Below are 14987 nucleotides of genomic sequence, written 5' to 3'. Positions count from 1 at the left end.
TGCTCCCCCCCCACCCCAGGCTCCCTCCCGCCAACTGAGGAGCCGGAGCCGTGGCACCTGTGGCACCAGCCTTGGCCCACCTCAGAGCAGATGAGTGCTCTTTTTTTTCTATTATGCTCAGAGTATGAGCTTTATTATTATGCTCAGAGTATGAGCTTTATTTTTTTATTTGTAGTTCCTACACACGGTGAGAAGTGTAGACTACAGTGTGACTGGTGTGTGAATGGGGGGGGGTGACACTCCTGCCGGCAAAGGGGTGTCACCCTCAGTCGTTGGGGAGAAGTGATCCCCACGACCCGTGGGAATGTGGTATGAATGGTCAGCAACATAATTGGAGCCTTGCCGTGGCGTTGCTGCTCCCAAATCCTGCATGGTGGACTTGGGCTAATCCAATGTGATGTGGATGTGGGGTGTGTGCTAGGGACCACAGTGGTGTGCATGCGTGCATTCTCCTTGTGCCATGGTGAATGTGTGCATTTAACGTGCAAAGATACATTCCACGAGGCAACTCCTGACTGCTGTTCCCTCAGCAGATGGGGTAGCATCGGTTTGGGGGGGACTGTGTGTTTGGGGGGTCAGGTCATCACGTAGGTCAATCTCCAGGCCCTTTCTCATGGCGTAGTTGTGCAAAATGCAACATGCACCGATGATCTGGCACACAAAGTTTGGGGAATACAACAGGGCCCCCCCCCCCCGGACGTATCCAGGCATCGGAAACGGGACTTCAGGAGGCCAAAGGTGCCTTCCACCACTCCACGGGTATGTGTGTGTGCATCATTGTAGTTTTGCTCTCCTGTGGTTTGGGGATTCCGGAATGGAGTCATGAGATGGGGCCCAAGGGCATATGCCGCGTCACCTGGAAGGGAAAAGACAGGAGGATGTTAGTCGTGCATGTGCCCCTCGTGATGTCTGCATCATGGGGTCAGACAGTCATGCCTGACACCCATGTCACTCACCAACCAGCCAGCTGTCCCCATACACGTTCTGTTCAAATTCTGTGGAGATGTTGCTTTGACGGTATATGTAGCTGTCGTGGCTGGCCCCTGGGTGTTTGGCACAGACGTGCCATATGAGGCAATGGGCATCGGCTATCACCTATACGTTGATGGAATGCCAGTGCTTCCGATTGCGGTATATGTGCTCTGTGGCACGGCATGTGTGCAATCAATGGCCCCCACAGTGCGTGGGAATCCTGCAATTTGATAGAAATCCGCCATTGCCTTATTCCGCAGATGCTCCTGGGTGGGTTTGATGATGTGGTGGAACATGCATCTGAGGATTGCGGGGACAACCTGGTGCACACATCTGCTCATGGAGGATTGTGACATCCCAGACACGACTCCACTTGTATGCTGAAAAGATCCACTTGCAAGGAAATGCAGTGTTGCCAGTACCTTCACCAGTGGCTGCACTGCATGTGAGCGATGTGTCTTGCTGGTGATGTCATTATGCAGGGTTGTGGCTAATTCCTGGATGGCAGCAGGGCTGAATCTGAAAATGGGAAACACCTCCGAATCACCCATGCCAAAGATGTTCATGCGCGTGCGGTATATCCTCTCCCGTGCCCTCCTACGAGTTGGTTGACACAGTAGTATTGCTAAGACCATGGCTGCCCTTGGCATGTTGGCATACAGATGTGTTGTCCTGCAAGTGGGGTTGCTCAGCTCGTCCGTAACGGTGCTCCTATAGCTGTTCTCCAGCTGACCTGTGGACGTCTGTTGCTGAGTTGCCCCTGCTTTTATGAGGAGCAAGTTTGCGCAGGGCGTACAACTTATGCGCACCGCGTGTAGCCTGCGCCGGACACAGCGCCGGGAATCGCTGTATCTCCCTCATTTGCATAGGAAATCAATGGGAGCGCAAAATGCGCCCAGCGTAAAAATGCGTCGGTCGGGAGAAGCCTAATTTCAGGCGTATCTATTTTTGTGGGTATTGCGCATAGTTACGACGGCGCACATTTTGACTTACGCGGCGTATCTCGAGATACGTCGGCGTAAGTCCTACCTGAATCTAGCCCATAGTCGATATTCTATAGTATATTTTTTGGCACCATTCAGTATATTCACCTTTATAATCGTGGCTATCCTTCCTTTTATTTATTTTATTTGTTTATTTTTCTGTCCATTGTTTATCCTTCCATATTGTGTACATACCTTTCTGTAACATTTAAGGTTTTTTATATACTACTGTATTTTAAAGTATTTGCCCTTGGGGGGATCATCCAGTGAGGGACCATCAATTAGGGTTCTTATTGGTTAGAGCCAGATTTTTTAATCTGGGATTTATTATAGGCCTTTATTTAATTAATCATTAATTTTGTTCTATTTCCCATATGCAATTTTTAGCATTGGTCCTATATTATATTGCTTTTAGTGTTGTCCAATAGATATCTCTATCCCCCTGTTTTATAAATTTGATGAGAGGATATCAATTTAAATTTTTTTCCTTTCATCCATATATTTTAAATAAATACAATCTGTTTCTTATTCTTACTGTTTTTTATTAGGCAGTTTTTATGTTTCATGAATACGGGTAAGGTGAAGTGATACTTCCTGCATGCTTCTTCCGTGCATCCGATGTTGGAGCGCAGCGTGCGTGTCACGGGGTTCACGCGGAGTCGTGCCCCACGTGATGCGTCGCGTGTTGATGCGGAAGTAAACATTCCGTCTGAACGCCCTAGATGGAGCGCAGCGTGCGTGCCATCTGTCGCACGCTGCGTCATGCAGAGTTAGCCGCTCCGCCCAAACGTCCCAGATGGAGCGCAGCGTGCGTGCCATTAGCTGCAGGCTGCGACATGCCTTACGGGTTTGATGATAGGCTGCTGTAGTTATGGGCGGAGATTGCCAGTACACATTGAGGCACATTATGTGTGTTGACACGTGATACGCCCGCGGCCGTGATTGGTTACTCGCTGTGACAGCAATATGCGGAAGTAAAGCCTAGTCACCGTTTTTTTCAAACACTACATTGTCTATTTCTGCCCTTTTTGCTTGACCCCTTTTAAGATCCAGGAGTTGCCCTCATTCCATGTTTATGATCAGGTTTGATTTCACAGGGGATTGAACATATAGTCTAGCCCTTATTATAGTGACCCGGAAGTGGTCCCTGATTGGATGAGCTTCCGTGGGTGTTCCTGTCATTGGGGTCATATTGTATATATAAGTGAGACAGGCAACAGTGGAGGTACACCCCAGACGAAGCAAGATTTTGCAACGCGTCGGGGACTCCACTGCTGCCACGCACATTTGATCAAGTGTCATATTTTCCACTTTTCATGTAAGGCCGCGTACACACGGTCGGACAAAACCGATGAGAATGGACCGAGGTTCAGTTTCATCGGTCCAAACCGACGGTGTGTATAGCCCATCGGTCTGTTTTCCTTCAGTCCAAAATTTTAAAACATGCTTCAAAATCGAACCAATGGACCGCTGACCGATCGGTCCAAACCGATGGTTAGTACAGAAAAGCATCGGTTCAAAACCCGCCTAAAGTTAGAGCTATGCTCTAGTGGCCTAGCCAATGTTAAGTATGGCCGCCGTTCCCGCCGCAAAATTCGAAATGTTAAAGCCGTTTGTGTAAGTCGTCCGCGAATCGGGATTTACGTCGTTTACGTCCACGTCAAAATCAATAGGCCCGTACGGCGTACTTAGCCGCAATGCGCACTGGGAAATGTAGTCGCCCGGCGCATGCGCAGTGTTAAAAAACGTCAAAAAACTTGAGGTCAAGCCTCATTTCCATACAACACGCCCCCCTCCAAGTCATTTGAATTAGGCGCCCTTACGGCCGCTCGTTTGAGGCTACGCCGCCGTAGATTAGCAGGTAAGTGGTTTGAAAATCACTACTAGCCTAACTAATTTACGGCAGTGTAGCCTAAACAGGCTAGGCTAGGCCGTCCTAAAGATAAACCTTTCTACGTGAATCTACCTAACAGTAATCACACCTTCTTAATCATGGACCACAGTGAGAAGCTCGCATAAGTTTTTTCATAAGGAGCCAGACAAGCAGGAAGTGTGGAGATCAGAGAAGGATTATAGCTACTTCAAAGCAAAAACGAACAATGAGGACATGAAACCAGGACTGCAGTAAGGTAAAGGAAGCTATTTAGCTAAAAAAAATTGTTTCCTTTAGTGACCCTTTAAGGCAAGGTTAAGGAGTGTCTCCAGCACTCACATGCCTCTTTGCTCGTACATGATGTTGGGGGCGGAGCATTTGGTCCCTCCCCCGGGGGTATAATTGGAGCCTGACGGTCTCACATTACACTCAGGTAACTTATGTTGCATTTTAGCGTAGTTGATACTTCAGCAGATTTGTTTTCTTTTTCCTTTAAGGCCCCATGCACACGAGAAGCAAATGTAAACTCAAGTTTTTAAGGCAAAAAACGGCTTTTAAAATGCCCGTTTTGCCGCGAATTTCGCGGCGTTTAGCGGGGTTTTACCGCGTTTGCGGCTATCAGCCTTCATAACAAAGACATTGTAGACCCTCCCAAAGCTTTGAAATGCAAAAACTTTTGCGGCAGAACCCAAAATTTTGCGTCCGAAAAAACGAGCCTAAACCCAACTGCTTTAAAACGCCAAAAAACGTGATTGTGTGCATGGACACATATGATAACATTAAATGTGTTCAGGGGCAGTTGAAAAAAATGCCCAAACGCCTCTGAACTTGAGTTTACCAGCGTCTCGTGTGCATGGGGCCTAACCCTCACCAAGGGCGGATCCAGAGTCTAGTCTCGGGAGGGGCACTGCCAGAAAATAAGGTGTTGCTTACAGAACTCAATTAGGTGTCCGGTGTGTCCGCTGCAATGTTGCAATACCGCTAAAAAATCAATGATCGCCGCCATTACTAGTAAAAAATATTTAAATTTAAATGCCATAAATCTATCCCATAGTTTGTAGACGATTGTCAGGGACTGCAGACATGGTACAAGAGATGGTCAGAGAATGCAGACATGGTACAAGGGATGGTCAGAGACTGCAGACGTGGTACAAGAGATGGTCAGAGACTGCAGGCATGGTACAAGGGATGGTCAGAGACTGCAGGCATGGTACAAGGGATGGTCAGAGACTGCAGACATGGTATAAGAGATGGTCAGAGACTGCAGACGTGGTACAAGGGATGGTCAGAGACTGCAGACGTGGTACAAGAGATGGTCAGAGACTGCAGGCATGGTACAAGAGATGGTCAGAGAATGCAGACATGGTACAAGGGATGGTCAGAGACTGCAGACGTGGTACAAGAGATGGTCAGAGACTGCAGGCATGGTACAAGGGATGGTCAGAGACTGCAGACATGGTACAAGAGATGGTCAGAGACTGCAGGCATGGTACAAGGGATGGTCAGAGAATGCAGACATGGTACAAGAGATGGTCAGAGACTGCAGACGTGGTACAGGAGATGGTCAGAGACTGCAGACGTGGTACAAGGGATGGTCAGAGACTGCAGACGTGGTACAAGAGATGGTCAGAGACTGCAGGCATGGTACAAGGGATGGTCAGAGACTGCAGACATGGAGAAGAGATGGTCAGAGACTGCAGACGTGGTACAAGGGATGGTCAGAGACTGCAGACGTGGCACAAGAGATGGTCAGAGACTGCAGGCATGGTACAAGGGATGGTCAGAGACTGCAGACATGGTATAAGAGATGGTCAGAGACTGCAGGCATGGTACAAGAGATGGTCAGAGACTGCAGACATGGTACAGGAGATGGTCAGAGACTGCAGACGTGGTACAAGGGATGGTCAGAGACTGCAGACATGGTACAAGGGATGGTCAAAGACTGCAGACGTGGTACAAGAAATGGTCAGAGACTGCAGACGTGGTACAGGAGATGGTCAGAGACTGCAGACGTGGTACAGGAGATGGTCAGAGACTGCAGACGTGGTACAGGAGATGGTCAGAGACTGCAGACGTGGTACAAGGGATGGTCAGAGACTGCAGACGTGGTACAAGGGATGGTCAGAGACTGCAGACGTGGTACAAGGGATGGTCAGAGACTGCAGACGTGGTACAAGGGATGGTCAGAGACTGCAGACGTGGTACAAGGGATGGTCAGAGACTGCAGACGTGGTACAAGAAATGGTCAGAGACTGCAGACGTGGTACAAGGGATGGTCAGAGACTGCAGGCATGGTACAAGGGATGGTCAGAGACTGCAGAAGTGGTATAAGAGATGGTCAGAGACTGCAGACGTGGTACAGGAGATGGTCAGAGACTGCAGACTTGGTACAAGGGATGGTCAGAGACTGCAGACGTGGTACAAGGGATGGTCAGAGACTGCAGACGTGGTACAAGGGATGGTCAGAGACTGCAGACGTGGTATAAGAGATGGTCAGAGACTGCAGGCATGGTACAAGGGATGGTCAGAGACTGCAGATGTGGTATAAGAGATGGTCAGAGACTGCAGGCATGGTACAAGGGATGGTCAGAGACTGAACACATGGTACAAGAGATCAATGCAGCCTCATCAGTGCCCACCATTGCAGCCTCACTGTGCATATGAATGCAGCCCCACCTTTGTGTATAAATTCAGTCCCACTTTTGTATATTAATGCAGTCCCACTTTTGTATATCAATGCAGACCCACTTTTGTATATCAATGCAGACCCACTTTTGTATATCAATGCAGACCCACTTTTGTATATCAATGCAGACCCACTTGTGTCTATGAATGCAGTCCCACTTTTGTCTATGAATGCAGCCCCACTTTTGTCTATGAATGCAGTCTCACTTTTGTATATGAATGCAGTCCCACTTTTGTATATGAATGCAGTCCCACTTTTGTATATGAATGCAGTCCCACTTTTGTATATGAATGCAGCCCCACTTGTGTCTATGAATGCAGCCCCACTTGTGTCTATGAATGCAGCCCCACTTGTGTCTATGAATTCAGCCCCACTTGTGTCTATGAATGCAGTCCCACTTTTGTATATGAATGCAGTCCCACTTTTGTATATGAATGCAGTCCCACTTTTGTATATCAATGCAGACCCACTTTTGTATATCAATGCAGACCCACTTTTGTATATCAATGCAGACCCACTTTTGTATATCAATGCAGACCCACTTTTGTATATCAATGCAGACCCACTTGTGTCTATGAATGCAGTCCCACTTGTGTCTATGAATGCAGTCCCACTTTTGTATATGAATGCAGTCCCACTTTTGTCTATGAATGCAGCCCCACTTGTGTCTATGAATGCAGTCCCACTTTTGTCTATTAATGCAGCCACACTGTGCATGGCACTCACCATGGCATTGCCTCGATCACACACAGCAGGTATCTCCTCTCCCGACGTGTGTCATGGAACAAACAGGAGCTGTAGGTCTGTGTTCGGCTCTAGCAAAGTCCCACCCTAGACGGGCTTGTGTTATAGACAAAACACTGATTCAATCAGTGTTCCATCTCCATCTACTATCACACGAGCAGGTCTAGCACAGGCAGCACAGCCGAACACAGACCCAGCTCTCACACACAGCGAGAGATGGCCGGTGTCATACACGCAGGAGAGAGGGGGAGCGTTGCAGTCAGCTACAGCTCAAAGCAGCCTCAGGACAGGCAGCCTACCAGCCCTGGTGATGAGAGAGGGAGAGAGAGTTAGAGACTCGGCAGCGGGAGCTGCAGGCACCGCAAAGCAGTTTAAAAGCCAATGTGACATGATTGCCTTGGGGGGAGCAATTGCCATGTTGCCCCCCCCTGGATCCACCACAAATCAGTTTAAAAAAAAATAGTAAAAAAAAAAATTATTTTTTTTTAAAGCCAATGTGACATGATTGCCTCGGGGGGGAGGGGGGCAATTGCCCTGTTGCCCCCCTCCTGGATCCGCCGTTGACCCTCACTCTATCTTACTAAAACCCCTTTCACACTGGTGCGTTTTTCAGGTGCTTTTGGGCTAAAAATAGCATCTGTAAAGTGCCTGAAAAACCACTCCCAGCAGTCTCGGGCTTGCACACTGAGGTGATGCGCTGGCAGCAGGCCCGGACTGGGACAAAAAATAGGTCCGGGCATTTTAGACTGAGCAGCCAATTTTTTTTAGACTGAGCAGCCAGTCCTATTGTGGCCATACAATGCTAGTACTGTCTGTCTCCTATTGTGCCCACACTGCCCAGTGACACTGACTTGCTCTCTTTTTGGTGGTGTGGTACAGCGTGGCTCTCCCTTTCTGGGGGTGCAGGAACAGTGTGGCTCTCTCTCTCTCTCTGGTGGTGCGGTACAGCGTGGCTCTCTCTGGTGGTGCGGTACAGCGTGGCTCTCCCTGGTGGTGCGGTACAGCGTGGCTCTCCCTGGTGGTGCAGTACAGTGTGGCTCTCTTTGTTGGTGCGGTACAGCGTGGCTCTCCCTGGTGGTGCGGTACAGCGTGGCTCTACCTGGTGGTGCGGTACAGCGTGGCTCTCCCTGGTGGTTGCGGTACAGCGTGGCTCTCCCTGGTGGTTGCGGTACAGCGTGGCTCTCCCTGGTGGTTGCGGTACAGCGTGGCTCTCTTTGTTGGTGCGGTACAGCGTGGCTCTCCCTGGTGGTGCGGTACAGCGTGGCTCTCCCTGGTGGTGCGGTACAGCGTGGCTCTCCCTGGTGGTGCGGTACAGCGTGGCTCTCCCTGGTGGTGCGGTACAGCGTGGCTCTCCCTGGTGGTGCGGTACAGCGTGGCTCTCCCTGGTGGTGCGGTACAGCGTGGCTCTCCCTGGTGGTGTGGTACAGCGTGGCTCTCCCTGGTGGTGCGGTACAGTGTGGCTCTCTCTGGTGGTGCGGTACAGGGTGGCTCTCTCTGGTGGTGCTGGGGCTATTAGTTCCCCCAGCACAGTCCTCTCTTTCAATTTACATGTCTCCTATAATAGCTGCCATAAGCACTCCCTTAGCCTGTTTTTGGTTCCCCCCCAGCAGAATGCATGCTGGGGAGTGTAGTTAGCTGTCTGCTGAAAACAATTGGGCCAACTATCTCTGGGACTACATTTCCCATGATGCCCCTCTGTTTCTTCCGATTAGCTGCTGTTGTGGGGACATCTCGTCACATGTGCTGCCGAGTCACACAGCTCAGCTGATGCAGCCGAAAGTTCCGCTGAAGGCACAGGCACGGTCGCATAGCGGTATCGGCGAGCGGCGGCCGCGGCCTGTGTTAACCATGTTCAGGCCGTGGTCGGCGCTTACCTACCGCTGTGCAGCCTGAACAACAACAGGCTACGGCGCGGGTGGCCCTGGCCGGGTCGGCCCACCGGGCATATGTCCGGTCTGCCCTATGGCCAGTCCGGGCCTGGCTGGCAGGACGTAAACAAAAACTCCTGCAAGGAGCATCTTTGGAGTGGTGAAGGAGTGGTGTATCCACCGCTCCTGCCCATTGAAATAAATGGGCGGCAGAATCGCTGCGGCCGAATACCTCAGCAAAAAACAAAAATAACGTCACTTTACCGCTGACCCTGCTCCAGTGTGAAAGCACTCTAATGAATCCACTTTTATTGTCCTTCCAGTCCCCCAGCCCATACTTCATGCTGGTCCTTGCATATTTACATGCATATTAAATACTGCAGGAAGTTCACCTGCATTTGCAGGGTCCTTCTGATATATATACTATTTTACAATGTTTTGCAGTTAATTATCATGGACAAGGTGAGACCTCTAGGGACACTTGCACTTGCACTCACTAAAGCCATGTTGGTGCTCCGGTTGTTCCCCCATTGGGGTTACCTTTTGCTCCGCCTCCTCAGCGCCCATGCTGGATGTTTGTCGCTGCTGCCGCCTGTGGAATCAGTGACTGATGACCTAGCCCAGCCCATTGGTGAGTATGAGGTCCTATACTCTGACCCTGATGATTACTCACCTCCCTGCCAATCTTATGCAACATACTGTACATTCATTTGATTTACTACTTGTATTACAGATATAGTAAAGCATTTACCCCTGAAGAGCGAGCGCAGTCTTGCGAAACGTCGTCGGGTACTGATGATGCTTGCACATTTTTCTGATGTTTGTATATTGGTTATATACTGTTTACCATGTATGTGGATTGTTTTCTTTTCACATGTATGCATATTTTATCGGCCTGCATTCATTGCTGTTGTGTTTTATATGCGTGACATATTGTAATAAATCTACTTTTTATACTTTTTATGTTTTTTTGGCTAACCATACTCGCCTCACTCAAGTCCCAGGGCGAATCCTATGTATCTATGTATTGAATTGGGGATGGAGGTGATGTTGGGGTGACATCAGACCTCTTATTATGTCTCCAAGAGGGTTAAGGCAGTGCTGGAAAAAAATGGTGGCCACACAAAATATTGACACTTTGGGCCCAATTTGGACATTTTCACTTAGTGGTGTACTCACTTTTGTTGCCAGCAGACATTAATGGCTGTGTGTTGAGTTACTTTTAGGGGACAGCAAATTGACACTGTTATACAAGCTATACACTCACTACTTTAAATTATAGCAACGTGTAATTTCTTCAGTGTTGTCACATGAAAAGGTATAATAAAATGTTTACAAAAATGTGAGGGATGTACTCACTTTTGTGAGATACTGTATGTATGATAGCAATATTACAACTGTATAAATCTGTTCAAGCATAGTACATGACACCTAACATGTGCTCTCCAGATGCCATGCATATATGCTGCATGTTCGACGAAGTTTGTTATAGACCAACAGTCCTATGATTTCCTCTATCTATGGAGAGTACCCTTTTGTATCTGAGGGACATATAACAACCTTTTTCCTTTATTGTGTTTTTGACCTGGCCACTCACTAAATCTCCTCCCACCAAAAGAGGCTAGTTTTACCAGTTGTTATAACTCCAACTGGGTTTCTAGTCCCATTGTCTTCAAGGGAGATCTCTGCAGCTCAGCCCCCAGGGCTGGCCCCTACAGTCTGGCAGTAACTTTGCTCATGGTGGCAGCAACGGTACATGCATTCTTGGTTTTAATATGTAGCAGCATTCACATTACTCACATCTCTCTTCGCTTTTAACTGATAGTAATTTGCGCCATCATTAGACACCTCTAAAGCAGAGTCCATGAAACGCATTAGTGTCATGTATTATGCTTGGACAAATTTATACTGCTATCATACATATATGTTCATTGCCACATATTTTCATACATGTTTTTAATCTTTATTATACCAATAAATTTTATTATTTTTAATCAACATCAGACAAGTTTTGGACAGTACTTACATAGTCCTAATCCTAGAGGGTTAATTTTTGTAGTTGACTACAGAGAGGGGGAGGGCTATACACAAGTATGGTGAGAGAAAGGCCTCAGCTTAGACAGCAGAACACAGCGTAAAGACACAGAGCAATGATACACCAAGTTATGGACACAGAGAAATGATAATAATTCACATAGTGTAACACAACACAAGGATTAAAAGTTAAAGAAGCTGCATACTCAGTAAGCAATTCATTTAGCTTCTGAAAGTGCCTAAAATGGAGGGTTAAATTTCACTTTAAATAATAGAGCATGACTTGTCTTCACCTGTTTTCATTCTTTCTACACAGCTGATTTGTATACTTGTTTATTCATGTACTGGACCATATGTCTGCAAAATCCTTAGGGCCCCTTTCACATGGGCTTCCGAACAGATCCGCCTGTCAGTTTTTCAGGCGGACCTGAACCGGCACTGCATTGTCCACTATGGAGCGGCGGATCTCAGTGGACACATATCCACTGATACCCACCACCATGCGATCCTGTCCATCCGTCTGGTGGATTAGATCGGATTGCATCAGATGGAAACAGACAGGCAGTCTGTTTCCATCTGATTGTCCCATAAAGGAGAGCAGGACTGCTATGCAGAGCGGACACGCACCTGTCATCCGCCTGTTCAGGAGGGATCTGCGGAGAGTTTCCCCGTTGAGCAAGCGGATTCGGTATAGCTGAGGCATCTGTGTGAAAGGGGCCTAAATGTGTGCAATTAAATCTGGTAAAATTTATGTTGTTTTAAAACCAAATAGTGGATACACCAGATATTAATTTAATTTTGTTTGTTTGTTTTTTGTTTTTTTTAGGCACTTTAAAGGTTGTTAATTGATAAATCAAAAATATAAATTTTTAAACAATTTATAGCTTTTTTTCCTAAAACTTTTTCACAGAACTATATGTGTTTATCTCAGTAGTAAAAGTAATATATTTTTTTCAGGGGACTGCTGGCTATTGGCTGCTATTGCCTCTCTCACTCTCAATGAAAAACTACTATACAGAGTCGTTCCACTTGACCAGTCATTTGGTTCTGGGTATGCAGGAATATTTCATTTTCAGGTATGAATTGTGCATTTGTTTTTCTTTTAATATATATTATAGAAAATATTTGCTTCCAGCAGCATTCAATTCTTCTATCCAATCAGAATGCATTTTAGATTTGTTTTCTAAGAATTACCATATCTACCTTAAATGGACATTGTCACCTTGCCCATTGTTGTGGGAATCTAAGGTTTGGCAATGAGAGTTGATCAGTTGTTCCTAATTGTCAATAGGTTGGCTACTGTAGCATAAAGAACAGATAGACACCCAGGAGTAATGTCAAAACTGTTATAGTTTATGAGGCAAAGGCAGAGGTTATATACAGTGCATACGGAAAATATTACGGAAAATATTCACAGCGATTCACTTTTTCCACATTTTGTTATGTTACAGCCTTATTTAAAAAAAAAGATTAAACTCATTATTTTCCTCAAAATTCTACGAACAATACCCCATAATGACAAAGTGAAAGAAGTTTGTTTGAAATCTTTTCAAATGTATTAAAAATAAAAAACAAAATAAATCCCATTTATTGGGAGTTGGGCCTATATGGCAGAAATGCTTAGGGGACTGGGCCTCAGTGTACGAATGATGGGCTGGATTTTGGCTCTTTATGAAGACCCTAGTGTCCAGGTTAAAGTCAATGGTATGTTCTCTGACCATTTTACTATTCATGGTGGGACCAGACAAGGCTGACCTTTATCCCCTTTGCTGTTTGCTCTGGTCTTGGAGCCCTCCTTAAAGGGGTTGTAAATATGAATTTTTGGCCCTGATCATCCTCTACTGGGGTCCCACGGCGGATGTCTCGTCTCCTCCCTACAATAGCTAACCCCCTCGGGAAGCTCTCTCCTGAGGGGGTTACTTTTCTAGCGCGCTCCCGTCTCATACACTCTGTGTCCATAGACACAGAGTGTATGTCTCGGTCCTTCCCCATGGCGGCCACGTCATTGGATTTGATTGACAGCTGCGGGAGCCAAATGGCTGCGCTGCTATCAATTTATCCAATCAATGCAGAGACTCCATGGAGAAGAGGTCACTGGTGGATGCGCAGAGCGAATGGGCTCAGGTAAGTAAAATGGGGGGGGGGACTGGGGGGCCCGTGACAGCGAGGTGTTTTTTCACCTTAATGCATAGGATGCATTAAGGTGAAAAAACATGAACCTTTACAACCCCTCTAAGGATACCTGGATCGTGAGCCTGATGTGTAGAGGAGAGCCTCTCTTGCTGCACCGGCTTGCGGGCCCCTGAGGTTGAGACAGCAGCCACGGAAGTACGGTGATGCAGGAGTGCCTAGGATCAGTCCAGTATCAGTGTGGCTAGATGCTCGTGGCTGGAGATGCAGCAAGCAAACCGGTAGGCTGGTTAGACCAGAACGGTGACAGACTGGATCGAAGCAGGAACTGGTGCAATTTGCAGAGCAGAATTGCAGCAGGCTGGAGGAACAGGTGCAGAGTCAGGCAGGCCGGGTTGGAGACATACTGGCGGATCAGGCAGAGCAGCAGGCATAAGAGAAGTCCAAAACAAGCCGAGGTCAGGGTATCAAACAGACAAGGTTAGTGAGAGCAAGCCGAGTCAAGAATCAGAAGTCAGCACAGATAACGGGTTTCAGGACACACAGAAGCTGCAGACCAAACAGCAAAGAGTCCTTGGTGCACTTAGTTTAAATAGTTCCTTTGGCGCCAACGTTGGTGACAGGCGCACACACACGCAGACGCGCCATGAATGTGCGTGTCTGCCGTGCAATACCTACTGCACGGCCATGCCTTCCCTGACAGGATCGTCCAGGGCCGTGCAGATATCACAGAGATTATGGAAGTGGAACTCTGGGAATACAAGCTTAAAGCGGAGGTTCACCCAAAAATCCACTTTTTGACATTAGCTGTAGCATACTGCTAACATCTGCAGTATGCTGTTTTTTTTTTTTACTTGTACTTATCGTTATATGAGCCCTTGTTTTCCGGCTCCGAGCGGGGAATCCTGCGGGGGAATGGGCGTTTCTAAGCGAAGAGGAGTTGATTGACGGCTGCTAAGGCACGTCTTGGCCTCTGTTTAATCTTCAACTGCCATGATGCTGCACATGTGATCAGTTATGACACCAGCCATTGGATGGTTTGACAGTTTGGTTGAGAGCACAACCAATGTGATGGTTAGCATTCCCGGCATGCCAGGAATGTAACTGCTTTTTCAAACTGTTAAATTGATGGATTTACTTCCGCTTTAAGGATGCTGGAAAGTTCATTTTGAGGGGGAACCTCCGCTTTAAAAACAAACAGCAGAAATGTAAAGATATATGGTTGGGCTGGATGTATTTTTCTGTGGAGATTCCCAATGATTGTTAACTTCCCTGTGTGTTGTTTGCAGTCTTGGAGTTTTTAAACCCTCTCTTTTTTTTTTTCTTTCCTGGATTTAGTTGGTTAGGATGTTCTTTTCTTCTTATATTTTTTCCCCTTTTTTCCCCTTTATTCTTAATTAATTGTGCAGTGGTGTATCTCATCATTTGTACACTTTCTAGGTTTGTCACCATATTTTGCAAGATACCTAGACTTTGTTTATTTTGCAGTCATTTTTTAATTGTTCCCTCTGCTGTGCAATGTCTATATTTGATGTCAACCTTTTCCAGTTTTTCCACTGTATTTCTTAAACTTTTATTTTAAAAAAAGAGAGCATAAAATAGAATAGAATAGAACGGACTAGAAAAAAAACAATGGACTAGAATAAATTGGAAAGAATATAACCATCTTCGAAACTTGAATTTCAAATAGAATAAAT

General features: G+C 46.9%; 1 protein-coding gene across 1 annotated transcript in view; it reads left to right on the top strand.

Annotated features, from left to right (window-relative positions):
• CAPN9 (calpain 9) overlaps positions 1-14987 on the top strand; it is a 1050568-nt gene that overhangs the window by 121014 nt on the left and 914567 nt on the right. The window contains exon 3 of the mRNA XM_040350717.1: positions 12118-12236. Within this exon, the coding sequence (XP_040206651.1) occupies positions 12118-12236 (119 nt within the window). The remainder of the gene's footprint in view (positions 1-12117; positions 12237-14987) is intronic.

The sequence above is a fragment of the Rana temporaria genome, chromosome 4 (assembly GCF_905171775.1).
Source record: "Rana temporaria chromosome 4, aRanTem1.1, whole genome shotgun sequence".
Classification (NCBI taxonomy): Eukaryota; Metazoa; Chordata; class Amphibia; order Anura; family Ranidae; genus Rana; species Rana temporaria.
Note: the sequence above shows the minus strand (reverse complement) of the source record. Positions and strands in the feature narration are given on the sequence as shown.